This window comes from Triturus cristatus, chromosome 8 (assembly GCF_964204655.1).
Source record: "Triturus cristatus chromosome 8, aTriCri1.1, whole genome shotgun sequence".
NCBI classification, from domain to species: domain Eukaryota; kingdom Metazoa; phylum Chordata; class Amphibia; order Caudata; family Salamandridae; genus Triturus; species Triturus cristatus.
The window spans coordinates 996972971-996998970 of NC_140591.1; the positions used below are offsets into that span (position 1 = coordinate 996972971).

General features: G+C 44.5%; 1 protein-coding gene across 1 annotated transcript in view; it reads right to left on the reverse strand.

The window, feature by feature from the left end:
• LOC146805332 (cilium assembly protein DZIP1-like) overlaps nucleotides 1-25581 on the reverse strand; it is a 1720714-nt gene extending 1695133 nt beyond the window's left edge. The window contains exon 1 of the mRNA XM_085622543.1: nucleotides 24655-25581. Coding sequence (XP_085478669.1) covers nucleotides 24655-25332 — 678 coding nt within the window. The 5' untranslated portion in view covers nucleotides 25333-25581. The remainder of the gene's footprint in view (nucleotides 1-24654) is intronic.
• Between the last annotated feature and the right edge of the window lie 419 nt (nucleotides 25582-26000).

Sequence of the window (26000 nt, forward strand, 5' to 3'; positions counted from 1 at the left end):
TGGATATTGCGAGCCATACTCGTTTAGTCCCAAGTCCAATTGAAAGACCTGAAGAACAGCAACTGAGAAACAAAAATCCACAACCAGTTGCTGAAGTGTGTGAGGCTGAAGAATCTGGAGTGACAGATTCTGATGGACATTTTGACAATAAACAGCCAAGCACAAGTCGAATTGAATGGGTGCTAGATACTGGGACAGAAGAGACTGCTGTTGAGTCAGAAAAGGGTGAAGCCGTTATTGAACCAGGAGAAGGTGAAAAGGCTGTCGAAGCAGAAAAAGAAACATCATAGATTCCAAATACTATCTCAGTAAGAAAAAGATTGAAGAAGATTTAGAAGAGGGAGAATTAACTAGGGAGTCAGACTCAAATACTGAACCTACAGAGACTGAAACACAAGAAAACAAAGGAAGACACAGAGAAAAAACTGAACAAAAGAAGCAGCGAACAGAATACAGAAGGAGATAAGATAGTGCAGGCAAAGAAACCTAGAAAGGGAGATTGCTGGCCAAGTGGAGTGAAAAGACTGAAATACAGAATAATTAGCAGAAGATTAAGAAACAGACCAGAACAAAGCAACAGAATATCAAGTCAGACAGAACAAGAAGATTTAGGAAAGGGCACAAGGAGAAGAACAAGAATTCCCTGTAGGAAATACAAGACCCATGAATGGACTTATGTCATCCTTGAGGAGTTTGAGACTTTAGATCTAAATGAGGAGCATGAGAATAGTGGGACTGAGAATGAGGATGAGGGAAATTTGAGACCACCTTAACCAAGAACTGTTCCAGCCTGAGGTGGATTAAAGTTTTATCAGGATAAGTCCTTTGCAGACTCCAAAAGGGGTAAACAAGAATCGTCATTGGGTGTAGGATTACGCCACCACATTTTTTAATATTTTTATTTTTATTTTTAGGTAGAAGTTCATTTAGAATTTTTCCTAGGCCTTAGTGATAGGAGATTGTTAGATTTTACTATTTTTGTAGCAATACTAACTGACATTGTTTGGGAGTGACGCTTCGGGGGTGGAGAAACAAATTGGGAACTGTGTTTTACTGTTGCCTGATTTTAATTGTTGACCCACATTGCTTTTAAAACTTTATTGCTGCTGACTGCACTTTGCACAATACTCTCGTAAAATTGTATCTTTCTGCACACTCGAGCCTACCGTAACCAGCGCTTTTTACTGGAGGGTAGCGTTCCAGTCTTTCTGTGCCGGCGCCTACTTAAGCGTCACCCTGAAGCGACCGCGCACTAACTGACATTGTTTGGGAGTGACGCTTCGGGGGTGGAGAAACAAATTGGGAACTGTGTTTTACTGTTGCCTGATTTTAATTGTTGACCCACATTGCTTTTAAAACTTTATTGCTGCTGACTGCACTTTGCACAATACTCTCGTAAAATTGTATCTTTCTGCACACTCGAGCCTACCGTAACCAGCGCTTTTTATTGGAGAGTAGCGTTCCAGTCTTTCTGTGCCGGCGCCTACTTAAGCGTCACCCTGAAGCGACCGCGCAGCGGACGCGCGCAGCGGGCGCGCCGACGGCGCGCCAAAGGCGCGCCAAAGGCAAGCCCATCTGCGCCCGTCCGCGACCTGAAGCGGCCCAGGGCCCGTCCCCCTGGCCATTCCATCTCAGACCGGTGTGGGATGATAGCATATACGAGGCAGGCGTTACTACATCTGCGCAAGGTACTGCCGTCGGAATGCGCACATACGCTGCACATGGAGCAATGGCCTCTGAAGTGTGAGGGGTGCGGCTATACTGTTCTCAGAGACCAAGAGATGAGTAAGGAAGGTAACGAGCTTTCTGCCTTTCTACTGAACTGTCGATCATTGAAACGTCATAGTTTGAACATATATGACATGCTGATAGATGACAACCCTGACTTGGTCTTCCTGACAGAAACATGGTTGGATGAGCAATCCCTCCCTGATATTATTGAGGCCCTTCCCTCCGGCTATAACATTCTCCAAATTAATAGAGGGAGTCAGAGGGGGGGGGGGGATAGCTATTGTCCATAAAATTGAGCTTACATGTACTCTTGAACCGACTGTCATTAATAACTGTGAAGCTGGACTATTTTCCATCTCGTTTGGCCCTAATTGCACCATTAAGGGCTACCTTATCTATCGCCCTCCTGGTGTAGCGACCGCGTTCATTGAGAGCCTCCTGGAGGCTCTAACGCAATCTGCTTTACGCCATAATAAATTCATGATTGTAGGAGACCTCAATGTACATTTGGATGATGTCAATTGCAGAGAGGCTGTATCCCTGATTAAATCGCTGAGAGCTCTTATGTTTGTGTTGGCCGATAACAGTGCCACCCACCAAGCAGGGCATTTGCTGGACCCAATCTTTGTAAATTGGGAAGATATAAGCGTATCTACCCCGATTAAGATCCTGTGGTCAGATCATTATTTGATCCCTTTTAAACTTAGACGACCGCCCAACAGAGGGTCTTTACAGAAACCCCCTGCTATTAGGCGCAGAGACTGGAGGAAATTTAGTCACGATGTCTTCAGTCAAGCCCTAGGACAGGAATCCCCAAAGCTCAGCGACAACCTGATTGAGGCGTGCAGGATGTATGATGAATGGGTTGAGAGTGCATTGAATAAAGTTGCCCCCTGGACTCAGAAAGCCATGGCTCGGAGCACGAAATCCGCTCCGTGGTTTACTGCTGAGCTGCGAGCCGCCAAAACCAAATGTAAGACTCTTGAGCGTAGATGGAGAGTGGAATACGCCCCTTCACTACGTGAAGTCTACAAGAGTGAATTAAAGTCTTATCATAGACAGATTAGGGAATCTAAAAGAGACCACTATAATAAGAGGATTAACTGCTCAGAGAACACATCTAAAGAGCTATTTATGATCCTGAAGGAACTCTCCGCCCCGCTAGCAAGTTCAGGGGAAGTCCCCCCCTCGACAGAGTCATGCAATGAGATTGCAGACTTCTTTATAGGGAAGGTAGAAAAGATCTATGTATCTTTTCAGACTATTACAGAACCTACATATTCGCCTAACTCTAACTGCGAAAAACAGGTTATGAACAAACTTGGGAAGTTTGTGGTCCCCCAAACAGAGGAGCTAATTAATATCTTATCGGACATTCACTCTGGCTCTCCCTTAGATGCGGTTCCAGCGAGGATTCTTCGCAGTCATCTTCCCCAGGTAGCGGAACACATAGGTAACATGGCCTCTCTTTCCTTCCAAGAATGTCTAGTTCCGGACGGCTGGAAATTGGCCCAAGTTGTCCCGATAAAAAAGAAAGCCCATATTAGCATAACACAACTAGACAATCTTAGACCTATCTCGCTCCTCCCCTACTGTGCGAAGGTAGTTGAGAAATTGGTTAACCGACAGCTGGTGAGCTTTGTGGAGGAAAATAAGCTCCTCCACTCGTCTCAGTCGGGATTCAGAGCCAAACATTCGACGGAGACCGCTCTCCTTCTTTCTACGGAACTGTTGCGGTGTCAGGCGGATGAGGGTCACACGGCCGCACTGGTCCTATTGGACTTAATTGCGGCGTTTGACACCGTATCACACTCCGTATTACTGGACCGTCTGAGTGAGAAGGGCATAACCGGGCCTGCCCATGAGTGGTTGGTTTCCTTTCTTAAAAACAGGAGATTTCAAGTGCATTGTCCACCATGCAAATCCAGTATAAGATGTCTTAGACAAGGGGTTCCACAGGGCTCGATTTTGAGCCCCACGTTATTCAATCTGTACATGGAACCCCTTGCCAAACTGGTGGAGTCATATGGTGTTGCCATAGTCTCTTACGCAGACGATACACAACTGGTGATCAACTTGTCTCGTGATCCAGTTGTGGAGGCTGAGAAATTCTCGGCTTGCCTGGTGGCACTTGATGGGTGGATGAAGCAGAACTATCTCCGCCTCAATGGTAATAAGACGGAAGTTCTTATTGTTGGCCCCTGTCCTTCCATCTGGACATCTGCCTGGTGGCCCATAGAATTGGGCTCTGTCCCTGTCCCGGTAGACACAGTCAAAAACCTCGGCATCCTCCTCGATTCTAATCTAGCCTACACTAATCATGTGGGTAATGTTGCTGGTAAATGCTATGGCATTTTGAAGGTCCTGAGGAAAATCCTGGACCTACTGCCTCTTAGCACCAGAAAAACAATGGTACATGCCTTGGTTACCTCCCATTTAGACTATGGGAATTCCCTCTTATGTGGACTCAGTAAAAAAGGTCTAATGCAGTTGCAACGCGTCCAAAATGCAGCTGCCAGGCTCGTCCTGAACCTCCCTAGGAGGGCCTCTGGGAAAAATGCATTGCGTTCCCTGCATTGGCTTCCAATAAAGGAACGAATTAAATTCAAAACGATGTGCATTACCCATCGCATAGCTCATATAAAAGCACCTTCATATCTCCAGGATTTGCTTCCTGTTTACCGACCTTCACGCCCTCTTAGGTCGATGGGCAGCATGTTATTAGTAGTTCCACGGATTCACAGAGCAAGGATGGGAGGACGGTCCTTCAGACACCTTGCCAGTAAAGGCTGGAATGACCTACCCATCGAATTGAGGATGGAACCGTCCGAAATTAGGTTTAGACAAAGGTTGAAAACCCATCTTTTCCCCAAGACATAATTCAGTATAGTTTCTCCTGGCCCAAGTACTCCACCTCCGTGAGCGAAGCTCGTGAGATGTTAGTGGGATTGTCAGCGCGGGGACGCACTGTTCCTTGTGCAACCATGCGCTTAATAAATGCCATTAATAATAATAATACTAAAATGGCGAAGACCAAAGTGATTGAACAACAAAAATCTAAACTAAAACGTAGATGTGTCAAATTTTGCTTTTGTAATATTTTCTTACTAACACTTATATGGATCCAATTACCAGTAGCCATACCAATTTTTGATGTGAATAACCCTAGAAACAATACTAACGAAGGGTCTCCTAAATGAATGAAAGATGTTGCTATACAGACTATAAGTACTAATGAAGAACAGTTAGATGGATGCATACTCCATCATGAAAAATCAGATATTAATTTTTCATTAAATGTATTTACTAAGTTATTGTATGAATATACTAAGACTATGAATGTGAGTGATTGTTATGTTTGCATGAAATTACCCTCTTCTGTCTCTGAGGATATAACATACCATCATCTTTCTCTAACATATGCTGTTTAATGTAGTGTCCTTAGTAGTCTATTTTACATGGAAGGTAAACTGGAGTATCAGTATACAGACGTAGATTTGGTATTTTTAAAAGTACCAATAATAAGTAGACTAAACAAAGTAGAAAGTGCTAAACATGCACGTTATATGGGTGAATTTTTCCATAATACCAAGCCATTAGATCTAGACCATACTTAGAAAAATAACCTAACCTGTGGACTGCATTATGAGGAATGGTTGTTTTTGGATATGGTGGAACATAGAAGAGAGAGTTTCCAGGAAAACGTGGTTGAACAAAAGACACTGATGGTCTAAAGGAAAAAGGCTTGTAAGAGACAACAACACCCCAATGACATAAGTCAAGCTGGTCAGAACCATTTAGATGGAATGTCTGCCTCCTGCTGGTGCACTGTGTGTTAATTATCAGTGTAAGCTTTCATTACAAATACTTCTGATATGTAGCTTTAATGGCCACAGGACAGACACTAATATCTATTTTGTCGAGCAATCACAAGCGTACTGGTGAACTTTATTGTTCACAGTGATGCTAGTACTAACTCCGCTTAAACTACCACTTCCTGTGAAGATGAGGTCATTCTGTAGTTCTAACAGTCTGCTTTGATTGGCAACGCGTTGCTCGTCACGCGCACACGTAAATACACCACCTGATCGGCGCCTCGGTACCTCCCACAAACACAGGGGAGCCCGAGGCACCGACGGATAGGTGAGTTTCACCGAATTTTACTGCTTTTCTCTGTGTCTCACCTGTACTAGATAGCCTGCTTTGACATCAGCGCTGTTCACTTCCAGTGTAGCATAATACTCGACACTCGTTTTCTGTCCTGAGCACACGAGGTCTCAAGTTTTCCACCCAGTACGTGAGCAGCCACAACAGTTTCCTCATGACGCTAATTGTACTTAACCAGATAGCGTTATTTTCCCTCATTTTCCCTTTGAAATGACTGTCTAAACCACCACAAGCGATACGCACCATTGCATACATTAGACCGGGCGCTTGTATACACTCTTGTTTGTCACCCGTGTTGCAAATTTATCGACAGATACTGCTGCATCTGCTGGGGCTCCAGCTCAGTATCTAGCGAACACGACATTGAGGTGGCCATTTACTTTTCGCCATTTACTTCCTAAACAACCGTGTTGTAATTTCAATGGAGAGGTTAAACAGTTTATCTTCCCTCTTCCCCCCTTGTTTTACTTTTTTCACTCTTTGTGTGTTTGGTAGACAGAATGTTGATAAACGAACAAAATTAGGTTTTTAATATATGTTAGAAGGAGTAATGAGTATCTTCCGTACTAACACTGATCCACTCTCTTACAATTATAGAGCGGGGTCTCCCATCCCTGAGTTAGTGACCGGGTGAGGTGAGGTCTGTATCTAGAAAGGTACAGGTGAGTGCACATGGTTAATAGTTTACTATTAAAGTGCGCCAATAATTATTGGCTTGGTTAAATAAGTACCGCCTCACATGATGCGTTGCTGAGACTTGTAAGGAACTTACCCATCCCCCCAAATGTATATAATTCTGATTTCTCTATGTATCCATCTGTTCCAGGAGTGAAGATCACCCTGACCTTTTTGAGATCTCATCATCCAAGGTTGTACATTTGACAATTTTTGTATTTTAAATCACAAGATCACTGATGCAGTAGCACATTTTGTCATATAGGTCCTGAAGAAAGCCGGACACTGTTCCATCTAGGCTGAAACTAGTTGACCCACTGTGAAGCAACTTATTTGTTCTATGTTGCTTTAGCACGTTTTTAAGAGGATTGGTACAGAGATAGTGATTAAAGGCTGTTTCTCTCTTTTCCAACTCCTTTTTATTTTCACTGTCCTGCACTGCACTAATAACATTTCCATCAAGCAAGAGAATACATACTATCTTTCAAGATTACGTTGATCAGTTACCTCTGGTTTTTCTCCTTCTGGGACTATACTTTGTTGGCTCAGTTGCAATCTTTTTGCCACATGATTCCCCTCAAGGCTTTGAGGAATAGTGGCTAAGATTGAAGGATGACCAGATGATGACACTGGCCTCTCTTGGCAGTTGATGGAAATCCTGACAACCCTCTGTGTTTCCTGCCTAATGTTTCACTGTAGGTTCAATCTGAAGTTGTATAGCTCCTCTTCTCTTGGCATACTTGGGGTGTTGTTGTCTCTTACAAGCCTTTTTCCTTTAGACCATCAGTTCCTTTATGTTTGTTTATTATAAGTATTGGGGATTGGAACTAGATTAGGTCGGTAAACTTTCCCTCAGACCCTTTTGTCTCCCTCCCGGAGCAGTGTATGATGAACAAAAGACACAACAACCACCTTGGGAGTTTAATGAAGGAAATTATGAAAAGAGTGAAACTTATGCTGCAATGTCTCCAGGCTGGTCAAAGAGAGGAAAATTATGTTTATTGAGATCAAAGACTAACTACAATAACTATTTTATTGACAGTAGTGAATGTGAACATACCTTCCAAATTACAGGAGGTTGGGGATTAAAGGGTGGAACTGATCCTGTCTTCCCACGGATATACTATGTATGTGGTAGAAAAGCCTTTTATAGGTTATCTTCCCACTGGTATGGGAGTTGCTATTTTGGGATTGTGTTTCCTAAGGTTTATCATTTAAACCTAAAGGATAATAGTGTCAATGAAACAAAACAAGGATTAACACGCCAAAAGAGAGCATGTTTTACTGATATAGTGGGTGATTTATTTTCTGCACTGATACCATCAGTTGGGGTAGTACTAAATTTGCATAAAATTCTAAAGTTGTCTACAGTAGTTGATCGACTATGTACAGATACTGCGGGTGGATTTTTGATGAATGATACCGAAATGGTGACAATCAGATCAATGGTTTTGCAAAAAAGACTTGCCCTTGATATTATTTTGGCCAAAAAGGGTGGAGTTTGTGGAACCTTAAAAATTAAACATTGCTGTACATATATCCCTGATAAAAGTAAAGGGATAGAAGGATACATTAGAAACATTACAAGGTTACACAAGGATTTATCCCAACTGTAGGTTGACGGTATTTGGGAAAGAGTTGGAAAAAGTCTTACAGCTGTGAAAAATTGGTTTACAAGGTTTGGAGAGAGTGTTTTAGGGACGGTAGTAATGCCCATTGTTTCAATAGCACTAATAATTTTAGTAATAATAATAGTGTATAAATGTTGTAGGTGCATAAAAAGAAAGAAGGTTACATTAGATAAAAAGTATAAAAATAAAGGCGTAAAGAGGGAAAGAGATGAGATAGAGCTTCAGGAAATCAATGAAGAATATTATTATATGATGAAAAGGTTAGATGTGAGTGCCATAGAAAAGGAGGATAATGCTAAGCTTTAAATAACACAGAAAGGTGGTACTCTGTATGGTGAGTATTTGTGATGGCTTCAAAAGCCATCAAAGGGGGATTGATGGAGCGGGATTCGAAAAAGAAACCCACTCTCGTTGAGCACCCCCGTAACATATACTAATGTTGAGTAAATAGAATACTAATGTGCACCCCATACATTACGAGGGAAAAACCGCTTCGCAAATTGCATGAAATTAACCTTAACCAAATGTAAATAACCCCGGATGTAATAATATGGTTTGTAGAATGTTTTGCGAATGGCTTAGACTGCAAATGATGCGCATAGTATATTAGAAGGCATGTCATGTGATGCTTAAGTAACACTAATTGCTGTTGCTTTTACTTATGCTTTGCTGGAATAACTGCTAACTTGAATCTGGGTAAAGGAGGGTGGTTAACAGTGAACGTTTCATTACCACATTATTAATAAATGTCTGTTTTCAGTTCTTTTAGTAAAAAGACAACTCGCCATCTTTTTAAAATTGACCAAACTATGATGAGTGAAATTTGCCACACGTACAAACCACGTGACCTTGTGAAAAAACTTGCTGAGCCTGCTGAAAGAGTGTGATACGGTGAAGGACACATCGTTTGACAAGCAGCCAACTTTTGTGCTTCCTTGTGAAAGTCTGCAAATTTATAAAATGTATTAACTGTGTCCTCATCCTGTTACATTTTCCTCATGAGAGAGTAGGGATGTATATTGAATAGGTGGGAAACGAAATTGAACAATGGAATAGTTAAAGAAAGCATGATCTAAATGTCGGGTGATCATCCACCCCTCATTTTAACCAATCCCGTAGCTAGAATGGGTGACATTAGCAACTTTAGTGGGATGGACATGTATGTATAAAGTATAGGTGACTAAGGGTGGGGTTAGGTTGGTCGTCATCGTTATCCTTGTTGCTTGAGAGTGAGGGTGCGATGCTTATTGTCGGGTTGCAGAGAGGCCTAGTTGATCCAGTCCTGTCCTTATCCTGAGCTAAGACTTTTGATCCCTGACACTCTGATTGGGGGTCGCTTGACGCTGCCTGGGTGGTGGTTTTCCTCGTTCTTATTCCCTTGGGTTGGTATTATTGATAACTCGGGGATTCAATTGATTTGTGCTTTTGTCTCTTCTTCTATCTTTCTGAAATGAGAATTTGAATTGATGGCTATTATCTGATGTCTCTTCATCTATCCCCTCCATGCGACAAATGTATTTATTGAAATTGATTATTTGCTAGATGATCGTTAGATTGTATTCTCTCTCATGAGGTGCTTATTTTCAAATTTATTGCATTGAGTTAGATAAAATTAACGACTCACAAAGAAGTTGTGGTTATTTGTGTCTGTCAATGAATTTGAAATGACTATTGACCTTCAATTAATCAACTAATTGATCCATCGATCAAGTAGATGAATAATTTACCGAAAGTGATTAAATGAAATTTTGTTAGGATTTATGACCATGCATTGTCAGTGAAGAAAACGCTAACTTGACAACCAGCGCAACAGGGACAACTGGGTGTATGTGTATGGGCCACAGCACATGAAATTCTTGAATGCTCGTCCCTGTCCGAAATATTGGTTTGGGCTGGATCGATATCATAGCATTGAATGGCATTTGTTAGAAGAGATAGTTTTCAAACATGAACTTAGAAAGTTTCAAGCCCTCCCCTCACCGCTGACAACAATGCCATTAGTGAACCAAACGGCAAGTCAGTTGTCATGTGGACCCTCTACAAAGCCTAGTTTGTTGTTGTACATAACATCATAATGGCCTATTAAATAAAACAGAAGATTCTTGTTTGCACAGCTCACATTCTGAAATCATGTATTTCAAGGTGCTTTCACTATGTGAAAATGAAGATCAAAGAGACACGGCGAAATAAAACAATTTTCTTGGATCACACAATATGGTCACTCAGGAAAGTCGGGATTGATCCCAGGCTTTCTGGTTTCACATCCCACAATTCAGCCACTAGATTGGTAATTCTCTCCTGGTCTCTTTTTACATCAAAAGTTAAAGCCTTGTCTTTAATTCTTGGGGTTGGTGAGCAAGGTTAAATAGTGAATTGCAGACAGGAGTGAAGCCACATGAAGGCTTGGATTGTTTTGGCCTTAAGGATCCAAACAACAAACTAGGTGCCTGTGTTGAGCTTGGCTTGAGCCTTCAATGGCTTGGCCACTTCTATCACATAATGACAAAGGGGCAGAGACATAGGAAATATGTTATTTAACCATGATGAAACAGTTTGATGAGGCTGAAGAACTTCTTGTTTCAAAGACCATAACTTTCTCACTACACTACATTTTAGTGAGTGGGGTATGAGACTGAATGTTCTGCCCCCCCCCCAGGTAAAATTTAATTATTGTTCAGTTACAGTTCTGTTTTATTATCACATATTTTTACTACCGGTGTTTAGTCTGACATAAGTTCTTCCTAGCTCAGAAAGTGGCAGAGAAATATATACATAAAGTGAATTCCCAAGAGCATACAATTTGCATAAGGGATGGCAGGATTCATGAAAATCATATCTTTTGGTCCAAATTTCCATCCTTCTCATGAAACAACAAGATGGGTTTGAGGGGTTCTGTTGGTGAGACTGAAGGACTACTCCTGTGTTGTGGAAACTGCCCAATCTTTTAATAGAGTTTGCGACGAACATATTGTGGCAAACTGGTAAAGCCAGAATTTAACTAATTTTGAATCTCTTAGATCCATGACTAAAATGTTGCCATGTTTATTGGTGGAAGTTGGGTGTTTGTGATTTTCCACCTCAGTGAACTGCACACCTTGTTGTGCGGCCTTAGTCAATGATTTTTTAATAGCAGTCGGTACCTCAACTGAGCCAATTTCTAAACACTTTTAATGAGTAATGAAAAGATGAAAAAGGCAAAAATAGATTGTGAGGCATAAGATTCTACTACACTAAAATTCAATACTCAAGTTACATCCTTTGTACACTTGACTTGCCAAAGTTAGCGAAAGAAAACAAAGAAAGCTTATTCCAGGGTGCAGTTAAGGGACAGCAACTCAAATAAACTTAACACAGTTTTGTCAAATCTGTGTCTCTTCTAGAGACAAGAGGTTCCATTTACAGGGCAGTATGGAATGAAACCCTCAAAATACTTACACAATTAATGGTCCAAATTAAGTACATGCTTTACTCCCCCGAAGCCTAACTTATACCCGCCTACCAACCTGTTGAATCAATGCAGCCCTCAGTCTCACCACAGACCATATTGTTTGGCCCCTGGGTAAACGTTTGTGATTACCCATGTGCTAATGACTTATAGGTAAGTCAAAGATACCAATTGGGAGGATGCCACTTCGACTGTGTTTAAAGTGGGAGCACAGGAACTTTACTACTGGTTAGCAAGGTTAAAGCGCACAGAGTTCTCAAGCCAGCAAAAAATAATGGGTCCAGCAAAAGGCAAAATATTTGTTTTGACCATGCAGAAAAGGTGGGTTTCCTACAGATAAACTGAACCCAAAGTTACCATATGTTAGTTTTCTTAGGCCTCTTTGAAAATACTGAGGGCCTCATGTAGGTAGCCTAACATTTACCACTTCATAAATACCGAATTTTACCGATTCGGTATTTATGAAGTGGTAAATGCTATGTAGGTAATCCGTCGGTAATAATTACAGAATCGGAATGGGTCGGTATTTTAGAATCGGTAATTACCGATTCGGTAATGGTAACTGGCTTCCCATTGATTCCTATGGGCCAGGAGGCCCATAGGAATCAATGGGGAGCCAGTTACCATTACCGAATCGGTAATTACCGATTTGGTAATGGGGGGAGCACAATCAAGGGTGGCAGGGTGTCACATTGACACCCTGTTGCACCCCTGATTCCTGCATGTGTGCACATGTGGCACACATACATGCCCTAAGGGCATGTATGTCTGCCACATTGCACACTTCTAAGCGCTGTAAAATGCTTTTACACATCCATTCTTAATTTACCACCAACTATTAGTTGGTGGTAAATACCGACTCCAGACAACACCCACACACTCCCCCTACATCTCATTTCTGTATTCGGTATTTACCGAATCGGTAAAATTACCGATTCGGTAAATTACTGAATACAGAAATGATCCCCCTACATAGCAAAAGCCTAAATACCGGTCGGTAACGGTATAATTACCGAAAATCGGCCGTTACCGACCGGTATTAGGCTACCTACATGAGGCCCTTAGAAAGGAAATACAAATGTATTCTGAATAAATGCGATTGTACCTAAAGAGCACCTAATGCATTTGTGCATAACTTAATGTTCTACCCTTTTGTTAAGGAAGAAAGAAAATACCTAAAGCCGGCTCTTTAAAAAAAGTGTGTATTGGCAATATATCTCTGCTATTGAATATATTTTTGCTTTACAGACAAAACTTTGAAAACCGCTCAGTTGATTTTTAAGAGTGTGACCAAAAACAATTTGTGCTAAGTTATTTTGTAAAAAATAAATGTTTAAATCCTAAAACGTTTATGTACATTTTGTTGCAAAGAACATTTCAGTTGATTGTTTTGTGACTATTGAAATGGACTTTTATTTCTCAATAATATTAACTTTAAAAAAACAAAAAAAACAAAGACATCTCAATTGTAAACTTGGAGAATTTGTTTGGTATCTCCTTGGCACCACCTTCCTGAGCAAGTGCAATATTAAAGGAAGTTTATGAAAAACACTTTTGTGAAAAGATGGCAGCCTTTGTAATAGGGATGGTGTGTGACTATATAGATACATTACAGATAGGAGAGAAATATTTTAGGAATAATTCTTAAACCAGAATATTCATTTATTTCACTAGGTTGCGCTTCAACTTACTTTCACAGTTAAGTACCAGGACAGGCCATAGGGTAAAGATGAGCATGTGCTTTTGGCTGAATGTTCCTCTAGCTTTCTAATCAAAGAGGATGCAGTTAATTGTTTGTTTTTTGTACATGTTAGATATTAGCGAATGTTGCTAAATCTGATAATTAAGATAAAGGGGATTACATCTTGAGAAAAATAGCCTTTTTTCTCTTAAGTACCTCAGGTGTTGATGTACTTTGTAAAGTAGCTAATTTCCTAAAGTGTTCCCTAAGGCTGAGAGGGATGGATAACAACCAGATTTAGAATGAAATCTGTCCATTTGTTTTACTCAGAGTCAATGTATGTTAGAAAGTAGGACATGTTTGCAGTGTCCCCTCACTTTTTGTCCCATTTGAAACCCCTGGATGCTGAATTTCTGACTCTGAGAGTGCCCTGGGCTCTGCTGGGCAGGCTGAGGGCCAGTGCTATGTTGAACACACTGTAAAAAAACATATATGAGGGGACACTATATATTAGGGTACACTTATAATTGGCATGACCTACCCTAGAAGTCCCTAATACATAATAGGGCAGGGGGATTAAAACTACCTTTAGGTACCTAGCATATAATAGGGCATGGCAGTTTAGAGGCCAGCAGCCCTTTGTGCACTTGCATGTGTGCACTGCTAAGAACCTGGGGACATTTTAAAAGCAGCCCTGTGTTACAGCACTGATTTCAATTGCAAATTGTGCCCAATCTGAACTTTGGTATCAGGTGCACCTAAAAAGTGACATTCTACAATAATTTGACATAAAGGGTACACCCAGGTTCTCCCCTACGTGTCCCAGGGGTGGGGGTCATTTACTTATGAGGAGGTCCCTTATAAAAAGAGGTTTTATATGCCCTGGGGATAGAGAAATTGCACATTTCACTTGCCCCATTGTAGTAAAGTGCTTCCCAAAATCGACTTTGGTACTAGGAGCACTGTTGAGTGAGGATCTACACTATTTTTGCATATTCAGGACCCCTAAAGTATACTAGGGGTCCCAGGGGTTGAGGGGTCAGGTAACTCTCAGCAAGGGCCTAATAAAATATGTTTTATATGCTATGAAATTGCACATTACAGTTTCTCCATTGTAGATGCCTAGCCCCATAGCATAACATTGCAATCGTTTATGAGATCATAACTATCACTAGGAATTTAAAAATATATATTTCAAGGACGTAAGAGAATGGTATTGATAAATCCAACTATATGATATTGTTGAATTTAACCTAAAATATACAGAAACAAAGTTATAAGACTTTCTTGTCTATAAGCCCAAATACAGCCTTTCTGTGGTCTCCCCTGATGGTCAGAGTTAACAGGATTAGCCAGGCTGCTTTGATGAAGTGATAAGTGTCTCACCCAGAGAGAGGCTATCTGTTAGAGAGAGCTCTGCAACACAGGAATGACAGAGCAGTGGGGAGGGGTTGTAAAGCATGGAGCTTCAAAGGGGGATAGGAAAGGCAGGGAATGCCAGGCTATCCACCACCTCCCGTGACCCAACCAGATGGCAGGCATAAGGCAGAAATTTGCAGATGGCAGGGAGAGTGTTATATGTCCGGGTTAGGCCCATGTAGTGAAGCAGCTTATTTCTTACATTGTCCTCACAATAACATTTCACCTGTGAACTTTTGCACATATTTGCATGCACGACAATGTTGGATTAGCTTCTCTGAAACTACTTTATTTACACATCTAGCTTCACATAACATTATCACAATGACTCGAACATCATGTACTGGGCCTCTTTATGCACTTTGTACAAATGCAATCCTATCTTCATCCACGGGCGACAGGGCTATCTACATACCCATAACATCGCTAATCTACACGTACATCGCAAGGCTGCTTTCTATTATAAATAATGACCATCCCAATAGATTAGCAGAGGAGGCACTTCGGCTGACACCGAGGGTCCCTGCATGCTGAGACTTCACCACACAGCAGTCTGACACCTCCGTGAGGGGGAGTCCAGTTAGTGACCAAGATGGGCACTACATTCTCTCTCACCAGGTAATGGGGTTGGCTCATCTCTAGGGGGGGATCATTGGCTACACACCTACACACACTCTAGGTACTCTCAGAGTAGGGTTTTGCATAGTAGGACGCCAGATTACTGCCTTGTTATATGCCTGCATATAGACACTGTTTTAGCACCATGGGAGAACTATATCTACTATTTGCTCTTTTGGTGCTTGTAATCACTTTTATCTGCTCATGTCTACTGATTATCGCAGTACATGTATTCTATACAAGAATAACGTTGATTCAATAAATGTATTGAAAACGTCTCACTGTGTACTCTGTATATCTCTCTGAGAACAAGTGAGCACGAGTGACTGAGTGAAAGGTTCTGATCAGTTTCCACGATCCCTGAGGGGGTCATGTTTAGTGGTTGCCAGAAAAAATTTGCTCCCTGATGAGGACGGGGGGTGGGGGTCGGTGGCACTCTAAGCTAGCTGGTCTATAGGCTAACATATCCTGTGGGGTGTCCAAAATCAGTCTAGTTACCAAGCCCTAGTATACATCATCCAGTAGACGTGCAGGTCCTACGAATTAGTAGGAACTACATGACAGGAGGAGAGGTATGGAAATAAGCCATACTGTAGGTTGGTTTAACTAGTTCTTTCTCCTCTACTGGGATTTCAGCCATATTGAATTTTGGAGAAATCGTGCTTTCTGGGAATAGATTATGCCACACTTTGGAGATGGTGTTCATGCCCCGGGGTGTCCCTCTGCACCTGATTGGACAGGAGTGCTCTCCTGCTTGACCCAAAAGAATAGTGAATAAATATGTGAGAGGTGCAGAGCCTCTCAGATCTGCTGCTTGAAACTAAGAGAAGAAGAAGGCTTAACAAGCTGGAAACTTGACTTGCACCATCATGTCCTGCATTCTGACTGACTGCGCTTGCTGCATTATCTTGAACTACAGCCCATTGGATGCACCTTGCTTCAAGAGGAACAAAGAGTGGACTCCCTGAAAGCTAAAAGTTACCAGAGCTCACCTGGACCATCACCACCAAGAATCCCCAGCCTGTAGTGCATCCATTGGATTTGTAAGGGTTTTGTCCAAGAGGATTGTGACAACTGAATCCTCAGCCTCTCAAGGACCATCTTGGAAATTCCAGACCCTTGGATTGTGTTTTGGTCACTTTGGACCCTCAAGAGGAACTTCAGGAAGAAGTTCCAGAAGTTTGGAGCAACTTTGGACAAAAGCTCCATAAGGAGACCCACTCAACTGCAAGAGCCTTGACATCGATCTTCAACCGAGAGGCGGCCTTCCCTGCTGGTTCGTCCTGCTGAAAAGCTCCAGAAGTCCGACTTCCAGAGTTTGTCTGGGGGCTCCCTGGAAAATCTCGACCAAGTGCACCGTGGACGGGGCCGAGGGAGGAACAGCTTTAAAAACATGATCTCTGCACTGGAACATAAGAGCCACCAGAAGGATCGTATCTCCATGATTCCTGCTTCGGCTTCGATCCCGTGAGTACTGCTGAGACCGGGGCTGCATTGATCGGCTCGGTGGCGGACGGGGAAGCGCTACCCTACAGTGCGTGGTGGATGCCCGAATGAGAGACTGTGGTGGCGCGACTAGAAGTGCGGATGTTCAGACTGGAAGCAGCATAGCTGCTCGGTGTCTCGCGGACTGCCGCGCTGCGGGTCTGCACGGCGCCAGGAGAGGAGCTGGGTGACAACACTTGCCTGGTCGCTTGCAGGCAGATCTCCGGCGGCTGGGTGCTTTCATCATGAGGGCGTGTGCACTGGGGGGGGGGCGCGGGCGGCGGACGGTGCATCAAAGCAGCCCAATCTCTCTCAGAATCGGATGCGAGCAGCGTGATTTACATAGTGTTTTCAAGGTACCGCAATACAAGTCTGCGAGTCGACATCACGACAGAACAGACTTGCAAAGCGGTCTCGCAGAGAAAAGGTAGATAAACACTTGTCATTCCTCAATAGCAGAGATATATTGCCAATAGACACTTTTTTTAAAGAGCGGCTTTAGGTATTTTCTTTCTTCCTTAACAAAAGGGTAGAACATTAAGTTATGCACAAATGCATTAGGTGCTCTTTAGGTACAATCGCATTTATTCAGAATACATTTGTATTTCCTTTCTAAGTATTTTCAAATAGGCCTAAGAAAACTGCATTGCTAAAGGCCACCGACCCGTCCTGCCTGACTTGCCTGACCCTGATGCCGATACCTAAAATGGCAGCTCCCACCGCGGAGATGTGATATAAAAAGCGATTGAATGCAACTGTACGCGATCTTACATTGTACGCCAGTGTATGCAAGTGACAGTTAAAAATTCAATAAGGCTTGCTAAGAGAAAGCAGATTCGGAAATCTCCCTTGGAGGAATACGAGTCCGTTTTGACTGACCTGGTACCTAAGATGGCAGCTCACACCACGAAGATGTTCCCTGTATGAGGCCAGACAACGGACTCGCAAAGCAGACTTGCAAGGCGGTATCAATAAGAAAGGAAAAAGTGGATAGGTAGCTTACATCTCTCTTTCATTGTGCTCTGTTCTCTGTAGTCTACTGATCCTTCCCGCCTGATTGGCCTGACCCTGATGCCAGGACCTAAAATGGCGGCTTCCATTACAGTCAGGTGCATGGCCAGAACCCTAATATAAAGCGGATGAATGCGGTTGTGTGCAGAATCCACATTGTATGCCTGTGACATCTAAACATTTAAAATGATCTCCTTTGGATGTGCACGAGTCTGATCTGCCTGGACTAACCTGTTCACTGATACCTGAGATGGTGGTTTCACTGTGGAGATGCTCTCAGTAGGAAGCCTGACGTGTGATCCCTATCAAGTGACTTGCCTTCCAAGAGTCCTAAGAAAGTGTTACTAGTTCACAACCTAACAGGTCGCAGCTGAGAATGATGGGTGCCTGATCCTAACATGGCCGCCAGTTGTGCCTTTTTCCCCCAGCTGAACTCTTCCTTACATAATCCTACTAGGACTGTACCTGACCTCAAAATGGCATCTGGAATTCATGCGGACCATGGTTTCTCCCCCCCCACAAATCTGACGATCTCTAAGTACTCCTGATCTCCATTATGACAGCCGAGTCTGAGCACTATGTCCGACGCCCGGTGGAGCTGCTCTGTTCAGCTATTGAGGAGATCGGCCTTGGTTCATCCCCTGACCATCACCTACCCAGCCGGACTTTGGGCACAGTTTTTGTCCCCGTCTCGCCCACCCCCCTCATCGTATTTCTGTAACTCTGCTTTTCCCTTGTCTCCTATCTATCTATCTGTTCCCATTTAGCACTCTTTATTTCTTTGTCTACTTCCTTTGCTCCTATCACCTCTCACCTGAATCTTTCCCCTTGCCTGCTACACCGCATAGCCCCCTGTCTATTTGTGCCCTTTGACTAAGCACTCCTTCTCCCCTTGTTGGGGAAAGATCCAATATTTATACTCTGGAGTCTCAGCGAACCCGCTGAGAGAGTCCACGGTGCCTAGGGAGCCACTCACAGTTGAGGTATGGTATGGCTCCCCTTGCTAAAGCACTCCCTCTCCCCTTTTTGGGGAAGGATCCAGTATGTAGGCCTTGGAGTCTCAGAGACCCCTCTGAGAGAGTCCACTGTGTATAGGGAGCCTCTCGCCAACAGAGAAGGGGAAATGATACCACTTCCCCTGGGATCACAGCTTACTGGACTTTGGACGCAGCTCTGACTCGTCTACCGGTTTGTTTCCCTGTCACCCTCCCCGTCCTCTTTCCATTCTGTGCCTCTCACCCTCCCCTCCTCTTTCCCTCCTCCATTCTCTGTCTACTTCCCCTGCTCTTACCCCCACTCCCCTGAATTTCTCCCCTTGTCTGCTTTTTCCCTTACGATTATGTCGTTTTTGTTTGTCTCGACCTTACTTGTCACTATGTTGCCAGGCTCTAATAACTGTGTAACCTTTGCAACGATGTAACCTGCAATTATGGTCTGATACTCATGTAAAGTGCTCTGATACCTCCGGGTCTAGCCAGCGCTATATAAAACCTTTAAAATAAATAAATAAAGGGCTACCGTGAGGAGGAGCCATGCAGGGCTCCATCACGGTCTGCCTGAAACTTCCACTTTGTCCTGGTCAAGTGTGGCCAGATGTCCTAATATTGCGCTATAGGTTTCTAACTGCTATATAGTGCTAAATCTTTAAAAATATATATCTCTGGTTACCTACATTGGATTTTTGTTGTTTTGTTGTTATTTTAAAGATCGAAAAATGTCCTATTTGTATAAATTGGTGTGGCATTTTTACTGTGGGCTGTGTCTTAATTATTTACTGAAGTTGTGTTTTTAAATGCTTTACATACCTGTCTCCTAAGTTAAGCCTGCCTGCTCACAGCCAAGCTACCAAGAGTTGAGCATGGAGATAATTTATTGAGACCTATACTGCCCCCTGAACAGTGTTAGTGGCCTTATTGCCAATGGTAGATGCACATTTACCACTACTAATAACCCACTTTCCAACATTTGGTGTTCAGCGATGTGGATGAGGTCTTGTGTTTAAAAGTTCACCTTTCAGTGAAGGTTATTAAGATTTAAAAAATCCTCTAAATTGTCTTCGAACAAAACTTTTGAGTTTTTATTTTTTTTAATTGAAACTAAACTGATTTCAAAGCCATTGTTTTGATTTTTCCAATATTGTTCTAAGTCTGATTACTAGTTTTTGTGACCTGAAACAAGGGATGCCATGGAGCTGGACCTAGCTAAACTGCCTAAACTCAAGATGGCTGAGCCTAGGGTACAGTGTAGGCTTAGGGGCTGCCTGCATCCAAGAAGATTAGGAAGACAGGGTTGCTTAAAGCCCTGAAGGCCTGGGATGGGGCAGCTGCAGAGCTCCAAGGGGAGGGGGAGGTGGAGGTTGGCCCCCTAATGTTGCCCAGGAGAAAGGTTAGGATGATGCCTCCTCCATTGTTTCCAGTGTTAGCTATGTAATTCCAGATGGTACGATGAGGGCAGGGTCCCCTACTCAGGAAACACCACTGTCCTTTGCAGAGAAGCAGCTTGAGGCCCAATTAGCTTTAATAGCATTGAAGCAGAGGAAACTGGAATTAGCTAAGGAACAGTGGGAGGAGAAGAAAGTAAGAAGAAATGGTGGCAGTGAAAATGATGAAGAGATTGAGAAGTCCAGGGGTGGTGGGTTTGACCACAAGTTTCCCAAGGGTATACTACCCAGGTACACAGATGGGGTGAAATTGACAAATGGTTGACTATGTTTAAAAGGGCCCTTGAGATGTGAGGTGTCCACCAGAAGCACTGGGTGCCCTCTTGTGGGAACAGATTCCAGCAGCTGGGAAGGATAGGCTCCTGACCCTGCAGGCGGATGAGGCGAAATCCTATATTCACATGAGGCAATGCCTAGCCAAGAAGTTTCGCTTGACTCCAGTGCAATACAGAGTGAAGCTCGGAGACACCCAGAAAGTGAGCGCAGGTGCCTGGGTGGACTTTGTGGACACTTCAGTGAAGGCACTGGAAGGCATAATTGCTGGTAACAAAGTAGGCACATATGAGGGATTGTATAATTTGTTTTTGCAAGAACACATTTTGGCTTATTGTGCTGAATAGAAGTTACCCCAGTATCTAGTGGACTCAAAACTGTCTGATCCCAGAGAGCTGGGAGAAGCAGCTGATGAGTGGTAAGGAACCGGGTTCTCATACAGCCCCAGGGGGAGACTCCAGAAAGGGGGGGTTAGGGCCATGAAAACCTAAGGAGGGAGGTGGTAAGTTCACCACAGGAACTCCCTCAGTACCACAGAACCCAGAAGGGAGGAGAGTAGCACCCACCCTACCTTTGAGAAGCAGAGGCAGGGGGACCTAGGGCTGAAGAAGCACTTGGATAAAACAGTGTGTTTTGGCTGCCAGCCATCAGGGAACTTCAGGGGTGACCCCGCTTGTTAGAAGAAGGTGGTTAGCACTGGGCTGCCCAGTGTAGCCATGGAGGAGACTTCCTCAGATGAGGACATCCTCCTAGCATTTTGTTGGGAGGCTGGAGAAGATGGTAAACTGGTGATCCCTGAGGGTGGGAGTAGGCACCTTCACCCCATTAAGGTGAATGGGATCCCTACCATGGGCCTGCGAGATACCTGTGCCATTCATACTGTAGTGAGTGACAGGTTGGTGTCCCCAGACAGGTATGTACCAGAAGAGCTCATGAGAGTAAGGGTAGCCACAGGTGATGTCACTACCAAGCCTGTGGCCTTGGTCTCCCTAGAGAAGGAGGGTACCCTCAGCTGGTATAAGATAGTAGTCCGTGCAGACTTCCCCTTAGATTGTCTCCTAGGCAATGACCTCTGAGGGTTTGGTCTGGTCCCAAGTAGGGCGGTCACCCAGGGCGCACCCTACCCAAAGTTCCTGGGGAGCCAGTCCCTACAGTTAGTAAACTGGGGTCCCAAAAGAAGGGGAAAAAGAAGAGGACGGGTAATCCACTCTTAAAGAGAGTTCCAATGGCCCAAGGGTCTTCTGGCCAATTGAGGGAGAATACCAGAGTTGGCACTGGTGAGGCTGCACCTGACCACAAGGAATTCCTGAGCAGTCAGGCAGCTGTCAGGAAGGAGGGTGTCTGTCCGCCCTGTCCTGACAGAAGGGAGAGTGGAAGGAGGATGTCTGTCACAAGGTATGATTGTCCCCTACGCTAAGCAGCAAGCAGGGTGCCAGGAACCCACAGTTGTCCCTAAGGCAGCTCAACCACATGTCGGCAGAGAGTTTAGGGTGTAGTTCTAGATACTGATAGCTGTCAGTAGCATCTGCTGGGTACTGGACTTCATGGCAGCATTGGTCTTGGCATGTGAGGCGAACCCCATGGCCCAGAGTAAGTTAGGCCCACTGACCATGTTGGTCATGGTGGGGATGCTCAAGTGTTGGGTAGCCTTTGTGGGTAAACTGGGTGTTACCCTCCCACAGCTGGTGATAGAGGAACTGTGCCCCTCAATTCCCCAATAAAGAGAGAGGAAGAAAATGGAACAGCTGAGAAGAAGGTTAGGTTTAAAATGGGTCCTGTTACTGTATAATTGGGTCAGCTTCCTAGGGGGAATTGACCTTAGAAGGAGGATGTAAGGCTGAGTAGGCCCTACAAAGGTCCAGCATGAATCCTGTACTTCTTCCTCACCTGACAGACCAGGGAGACTCTCCCTGGGATGGGCTGATTCTTCTGGGCTGTTGGCTAGAAGGGGGGGGGAGATGTGTTAGGAATCAGGACCTGTCTGCAGTGTTCCCAACTTTTTGCCCCATTTGAGGCCCCTAGATGCTGGTTTCCTGACTCTGAGAGTGCCCTGGGCTCTGCTGGGCAGGCCCAGGGCAAGTGGTATGTTGAACAGACACTGAAAACACATAAATGAGGGTACACAATATATTAGGGTACACTTATAATTGGTATGACCTACCTTATAGGTCCCTAGTACATAATAGGGCATGGCAGTTTAGAGGCCAGACACCCTTTCTGCACCTGCTGAAAGCCTGAGGTCATTTTAAAAGCAGCCCTGTATTGCAGAACTGCTTTTAAATGTAAATTGTGCTCAACCTCGACTTTGCTGGTAGGGGCACTTAAAAAGTGATCATTTACAATAATTTGGCATATTAGGTACTCCCAGGGTCTCCCCTACGTGTCCGAGGGGTGGGGGCTGGGGGTCAAGTGCATTGTGTGAATTGAAATCCCAACCTTTCAAGGACTATCTTGGAGATTCCAGACTCTTGGATTGTGTTTGGACACTTTGGACCCCCAAGAGAAACTTCAGGAAGAAGTTCCAGAAGTTTGGAGAAACTTTGTAATAAAGGTCCATAAAGGAATCGACTCAACTGTGAGAGCCCAGCCAGCGACCTTCAAACGTGAGCCGGCCTGCCCTGCTGGTTTATCCTGCTGAAAAGCTCAGGAGTCTGACTTACAGAGTTTACCAGGAGCACCCTGGAAAGCAAGCCAGTGAACCTTCACCGAACCTGGACTGGTGGAGAGCATCGAGGGGCACCGGCAGAAAAAACTACAGAAAAGTTTCTAAGTCCGAAGGTAAAATCTCGAACAAGGCCTACTGCAAGGGGTATCCGAGCACGGCTCCATTGCAGTTGGCCTGAAGCTTTGACTTTGTCCCCGTCAAGCGCGACCAGATATCTCAATGCGGCGCTATCGGTTTCTAAGTGTTATATAGTACTAAATCTTTAAATATTCATATCTACGGTTCCCTACATTGGATTTTTGTTGTTTGGCGTCATTTTAAAGATAAAAATATTTCCTATTTTTATAAATTGGTATAGGATGTTTTATTGTATGTTGTGTATTAATTCTTTACTGAATTGGTGTTTATAAATGCTTTACATACCTGTCTCCGAAGTTAAGCATCCCTGCTCGCAGCCATGCTGTCAAGGGTTGAGCATGGGAATAATTTGAGACCTGTACTGAGCCCTACACTATATTAGTGGCCTTATAGACAGTCTCACTTTCCAACACGGGAATGATGTGATTCTGTGGATGCAGTGTGTTCTGCATAATTATGGACTTACTGCACTTGCCACATAATTCACCACCTTCTGAATAATTTTGTGGATTTTAACCCAAAAATGTTTCTAGCTAAATCTGATTAGAAGCTGCCTGCAATGTCTTTATAAAAGCCTGACTTTAATTTCCTTATTGCAGGAGAATTGTGAAGTCTCCATTCGCCTGTAATAAAAACGTATGTAGCTGCTCCCCTGAAATAACTTATTACAGTTAACTTTTGACATCGCAATGCCTGCATCACTATTCTCAGTTGCACATGAGCATTTGGGCACCAGAGAGTGAGGGGCATTGACTGATTACCGGGCAGTGCTTAATTTGAGCCAATGCTTTCTGGTGCTGAGCACCAGCACTTAATTGGTTTCCGGTGCTGGCACATGCACCTAACTGTCAACAACACACTCAGGGCAGTCTGCCACAAGGTGGCGCTGCTCATGTAATTTAGAGATGAGCAGTATAAAGTGTTTAGGAAAATAATATACATTTAAATAAATTGCTAATACCTGCATCCCCAGCCATTCCTTTAGTTTTGGGGACCTGGAATAATCTGAACTGTCGCATTTACATGCGAGGGAGATGGTTAGCAGTTGTTTTGGCAGCGATGACGAGGGCGATAGGTGGTGCAAGCTGCACTGGCCTCCTGGTCAGAGCCCTGGCACTAAATATTTTAAACATTAAGCACTGCTGCCCGGTAGCTTGAGCAGGAGGATGGATATAGGGCATCTGCTGATAAATTCGACTCGCGGAAAAACCACACCACTGGACATATCCCCTCACCTTACACCAGCCGTTACCCCCTCCCCTCCCTGAGGCTCACCATTTGCTCTGATAGTACGTCGGAGGCAGACCCCATGCTGGTGATGCGACACTCTCCAAGGGACGCCGTGACCTGCAACTGATGGCTGGGGACCGGGGTTTCCTGGGTCAGGAATGCTTGTTCAGGAAAGGAGGGGCCAGGTGGGGGTCCACCATTGGTCTGCGGCACTAACTCCCCTTGCTCCTGTTCGCCTGCCATTTCGTTCAACAAGGTGGCCCTGTCCTGAGAACTGTAAACGGAGATGATTCCCTCATCAATTGTGGTGCTGTCACTGTGGATACTGTGGTCGGTGGCTGTCCTTCTCTCGGACGAGTAGTCCTCATCTGTGTGGGGGCTGCTACTTCTGATAGTGCTCTCGCTGAGGACCAGGGCCCCTCTACTGGAACGGCGTCCCTCATTTATGCGGCTGCTGGTAAAAAGGATACTGTTTTCGTTGAAGACACCACTCCCTTTCTCTGGACGGCGTCCCTCGTTTATACGGGTGCTGCTACACGGGTACCCTCTCTCGTCGGTGTCGCACACGGCCCCCACGTTAATATTGCGACCAATCCTAGTATCCGCTGAGCCCCCTCTGTCTTGAACGTTGACAAGACAGAGGCCGCTGCCAGTCTCTCTTGTTCCACGGGCACCGAGTTGGGACCCATCCTCTAAAATGCGGGAGCTACTTCCGTGGACCATCTCGACAGTGGCAGCGGGAGCAGCGTGGAGGGCCCGCGCCCTCTGCTGGAGAACGTTGTTCCCGGGATGGTCCTGCTCCCCTGTGACGCCCACTGTACAAGGAGGAGAGATCGTCCTTCTATCCGTCACCACTAGGTTCCCCAAATGTTCGTCCCCGACATACCTCCGGCTGACCCTCGGGTCCTCCCCCCGCTGGTTGGGCGGGCACGGGTGGAGGAGTGTTAGGCCGTGGGTAGCCGAGAGGTTGCCACCCTCTAGCCCTCCTTCTGCCGTGTTGAAGCCGCTACTGAAGCTCCAGCAACAGCGGCCGCACAGGGAGATAGATAATGCTTAGTGACGAGAGGGGCTTCCCGTCATCAATCGCTGCAGAGGTCACGGGCTTGTCTCCCGTGTCTATGACTACGGCAGAGTCGATGTTCCCTGGCCCTAGTCGTGGAGAGCGGAGGTAGAATCCGAGCCAGGCTGGCCTGTGGGACAACCAGGCAGTGGCCGAGGGGCTGGCCTGGCTGGCAGGTCAGTGTGTGGGACCGTTTTTTGGCTGCTTCTGGGCCTGTTCTATGGTCTGCTACGCCGCGTTTTAATTTGGGTTCAACTGAGATTTAAACATAGATTGCCTGCAGCAAGCTCGAATCTAACCTGTCTTCCGTTATATCCCGCAAAACAGGTAC